Source organism: Penaeus vannamei, chromosome 7, assembly GCF_042767895.1.
Source record: "Penaeus vannamei isolate JL-2024 chromosome 7, ASM4276789v1, whole genome shotgun sequence".
NCBI classification, from domain to species: Eukaryota; Metazoa; Arthropoda; class Malacostraca; order Decapoda; family Penaeidae; genus Penaeus; species Penaeus vannamei.
In genome coordinates, this window is record NC_091555.1 from 10,153,935 (window position 1) to 10,158,934 (window position 5,000).

Sequence of the window (5,000 nt, forward strand, 5' to 3'; positions counted from 1 at the left end):
ACTTTCCCCCTTAGCAATTCCGTATTAAAACCTGTGGGTAAAGCACGCCGCATTAGGAAACCGGGGCGGTATTCACGAAAGGTCTAAGGCCCATATCCCTAGTCCGTCACGAAACTGATCCCGAAACTTAGGGATTGTGTTCATGTTTGGGTTCGTGAAGCACCACCCTGACGCTAAGCGTGTATCCGCATCACTTTTCGGGAGTTTCTGAAAGTCCCGGATGTAAACACACCGCATCGTGGTAGGCCATACGTGTGCCATACTTATTATTATTTTTTTTATATATTCATATATATGCATATACATATAGATATGTATATTTATATGCACACACACACACACACATATGGGTGTGTTTGTGTAAGTGCCCAAATGTTAGGTCCTACAAGAGTTGGTAGATGGCGAGCTTAGGGTTTAAGGTATACATATGCAAAGTGTCTTAACTCCATTTATTGAATGGAATGGAGTATGGCTGCTCCTCGGAGCGAGGTGTTGCTCCTTGGCTCCCCGCAGGGAGTCTGCCTGATCTCCTATACACTGGTTTAAAGATCGCACCGTCACGTTGTTAGCATGTGACGAACGGTAATGAACAAGCAAGCGTCACATCAATACATAGCTCTTGTGGAAGAGAAAGACAACACACCATTGGAATGTTTGGTGTGGCAAGAAGAGAATAAACAAGGGAAGCAATGGTCAGGCGTTTATGCATATGTATGTATGTGTGAAGATACGTATGTGACAGACATGTAAGATTATATATATGTACCATATATTAATTAGATATATAGCTGGGTTACAGTGTGTGTGTGTGTGTATGTGTGTGTGTGTGTGTGTGTGTGTGTGTGTGTGTGTTTGTGTGTGTGTGTGTGTGTGTGTGTGTGTGTGTGTGTGTGTTTGTGTGTGTGTGCGTTCGAGCGTGCGTACGTGTGTGTGTGTGTGTGCGTGTGTGTGTGTGTGTGTGTTTGTACTTGTATACATGCATATACACTGTATACCCCATATATATATATATATATATATATATATATAAATATATATATATATATTCTATTCGTCCCTGAGGTAATGAAAATACAAATTTAGCACATAATATTTTCTGTTATAAAATATATATTTTAGTTCCCGTTTTAAAATAACGCTCATTTTCTATGATGAGGCTTCTTCATCGCTGAGCAAAGAAAATGGGGGAAAACAAACATGGATCCCAGAAATATGAACAGAGTGAGATGCTACTTTCAGAGCACAATGGCAAAGATAAATATATTTATGTGTGCGTGTGTATGTTTATACATATGTCTATGTATGTGTGCGTGTTTATATATATATATATATATATATATATATATATATATATAAATGTTTATATATATATAAATATATATATATATATGTTTATATATAAATATATATATATATATATATATATATATATAATATATATATATATATATATTTGTGTGTGCGCGCTCGCGCGAGCGTGTGGATGTATGTGTGTTTATATGTGTGCATGTATGCATGTATATTTGTATGTATATCTATCTATATACATATGTATATATATACATATACATACATATATATACAGAGGGAATAGAATGTATATATATATATATATATATATATATATATATATATATATGCAGACGGAATATAATGTATATATGTATTCATATGTGTATATTTGTATATGTATATATGTATATATATGTGTATATATGTATATGTATATATGTGTGTGTGTGTACAAATGCACATGCAAACACGCACGCACTAAAAGCACTCACGTATGCACGTCCACACACAAACTCACATACATATATAGATACATATACACATACATACATACATATATGATTTTATATGTTATTATTTTTGGATTCAGTAAAACCGTTTCTACAATATTAATTTCTTTTGTTATTTGGAAATTAAGTTTCTTCAGAGGCGATCGGACTGCCAGTGGGAATGCCACCAGATATCGAATTTGGGCTGAGATTTAAAACAAAACAATTTAACAATGATTTTCACATACAAATGCAGCTCTAACAAATTATTTTACTAGGAAGTATATTTAGTGAGAAGTTATTCATCAAATGGATAAGTGCATAACGAATGACAAAGTAAAACAGACTACCAATATAAATTTCTAAATGGAATCTCTATCACGCAGGCGCAGGGAGAACGTCCATGAGTTTCGTGCATATAAAAGCCGCGGTTTCATCGACGAGCTTCACATCAAGTAGTTTCAGTTGGTGTGTTCATATTTGCCACAGGTAAGGGAACAGGGGGAAAATATTTCAATTATAAATGTTTATCAACATTTTCATTTCCGTCTCTCCTACTAAGGAATGCACTTTGGAAACGAATTGCAATCAGAGTTATGGTACCAAGCTTTATGCTTTGTATGTCATTGTATAACTTCCCGTTATGTCGCGAAATTGGTGTGAAAACATCATAAAAAAATCAGGGAACATCTTTAATGCCAATTATGGTAGGACGAGCGTTTGAAATATCATGTTGATGTTGGATTAGAAGTAAATGACCTATGTCGTAAAACCAGGCAATGAATACAGTACAATGAAGACAGCGTTTTCCATACACCCTTGCCTTGGTCACTCTACGTGCCACATAATATTCAAATGCCTCGGTGTGTGTGTGATTTCATAGGTATGTGCATGCGAGAAAGAAAAGAGTGTGGGTGGGTGGGATACAAGGAAGTTTTAAGTACATTTTCGTTTCGTTCGTTTCATGTGACAAGCAGTGATGAAATGCCTATCCCACACATAGAGACTTAAACTGTTCTTTCATTACAGCCATGAAGTTCTTGCTGATTGCTTGCTTGGGAAGCCTCGTCTTCGCACAACAGGGACCGGCTGGCCTGCAGGGCCCAGGGCCCTTCGTCAGGGACTTCCGAGCTAACGTGCTAAGAGGTATGACAATTTTTCTCCGATTTCTTTTCTTCAGTGTGCACATATATACATGCATATAGATATATGTATATGTATAAATATGTATATATGTATATATATATATAAATATATATATATATATATATATATATATATATATATATATATATATGGATGTATCTATGTTTATACAAAAAATATAGATGGATTGATAGATAGAAATATAGACATATTTATACATATACAGACATATGTATATATACACATATATGTATATATATACACATATGTATATATATACACATGTATATATATACACATATGTATATATATACACATATGTATATATATACGCATATGTATATATACATACATATATGTATACATATACACATATATGTATATATGTATATATATGTATGTATATATACATATGTGTATATACAGTATATATATTAATAATGATTCATAAATATTTATGTATACATATATATGTGTGTATCTAAGTATGCGTGTATCTGTGTGCGTGTGCGTATGCATGCACGTATGTATGTGTGTATGTATTCCTTTTGATTTCTTTGTCATTTCGTCCAACAGAATTTCCAGGACTTTGCTTCTCTGCAATAACCTTCCGACTCTACTTGGAAAATCAGTCCTGGAGCTTATTTCCCATCTGCGGCAAAGCTGAATGCATCAACAATGGCCACATGAACGTTGAGCGCGTCCATGACTGCGGTCCTCAACCCAGGAATCCCGTGTTATGTACGATTGCCAACCTAGCTGAGCTTCGCCGAAACACCATCCTCGAATACCCATCGTGCTGCCCCAAATACGTGTGCCCTGATGGAGTCACCCTTGAATATCCTACTAAGGACGAGATCAAGGCTGATATTTTGAAGCGGCAAGCAGCCGCTCTGCGGGCAGCCAAGTTAGCCGCAGCAACAAGGGAGGCGGCAGTACCACAGACAGCACCAGCAATTATTTAAGTTACTCCAGAAAGACGAGGCAAAAGTAACTCTAATGACAATAAAGTTTAGATGAAATACAAATTGTATCACCAATTAATTGGAACACATGGAAAATAGAGAGCCTATCATTGAAAGTCATAATATCTACAGTAATATTCATTATCCACATCTTTATTTTTATGAATGTGTAACGTAAATTTCACTCAAACGAATTTTATATACACACATATATGTATATACATATATATGTATATATGTGTGTGTGTGTGTCTTTCTGTGTTTACGTATATGCATATATAAATTCGTGATATTAAAATATTTCTGAAGGCAAAACGATGAAAATTCTTTTGCTAGAAAATTAAACATTAATATTTCTGAAATGCAAATAAAAAGTACATCCACAAACATGTATATATGTCCGTATGCACACACACACACACACACACACACACACACACACACACACACACACACACACATATATATATATATATATATATATATATATATATATATATATGTGTGTGTGTGTGTGTGTGTGTGTATGTATATATCTATATACATGTATATATAAGTATATATATATGCATATGTGTATACTCATATATACACACACATATATACATACTCACACACACAGACATATATACATACATAAATACATATATACACACACCTATATACATATGCATACACACATATATATTATGTAAGAAAAACATGCTAGCTGACGTTTTAAACTTATCAAGAGTCAAAGAAGTTACAATCTCTGAAGGCAATCTGTACCATAGTCTACAAATAGTAGTAAAAAAAACATCTAGAAAACTGACTTGTAGACGATCGACTTACATCAAATATCATTGAATTGAGGTTCATAAAAATCAAGTAAAAACATATAGAGGAGATGTGAATTATCGGTTACAATCTTGTATAAGACTGAAAGAGCCCCAATAACTCCACGATGTCCAGTATCCAAATTTAAGTCAGACAGGAGAAATTTAATGGAATTAAAAGATCGATCAGTCTTAAATGTATCTGCAGCAGATAACCACGCAGGAGAACAATATTCAAAATGAGGCAGAATAAAAGTTAGGCATCACTTGCGAATGATGCCTAACTTTGATGA

General features: G+C 34.2%; 1 protein-coding gene across 1 annotated transcript; it reads left to right on the forward strand.

Moving 5' to 3' along the window:
* Nucleotides 1-2,166: 2,166 nt before the first annotated feature.
* Nucleotides 2,167-4,107, forward strand: LOC138862210 (uncharacterized). Its single transcript, XM_070123492.1, has 3 exons — nt 2,167-2,270; nt 2,811-2,927; nt 3,504-4,107. The coding sequence occupies exons 2-3, from the start codon at nt 2,813-2,815 to the stop codon at nt 3,890-3,892; spliced, it is 504 nt and encodes a 167-aa protein (XP_069979593.1). The 5' UTR covers nt 2,167-2,270; nt 2,811-2,812; the 3' UTR covers nt 3,893-4,107.
* The last annotated feature ends 893 nt before the right edge of the window (nt 4,108-5,000 follow it).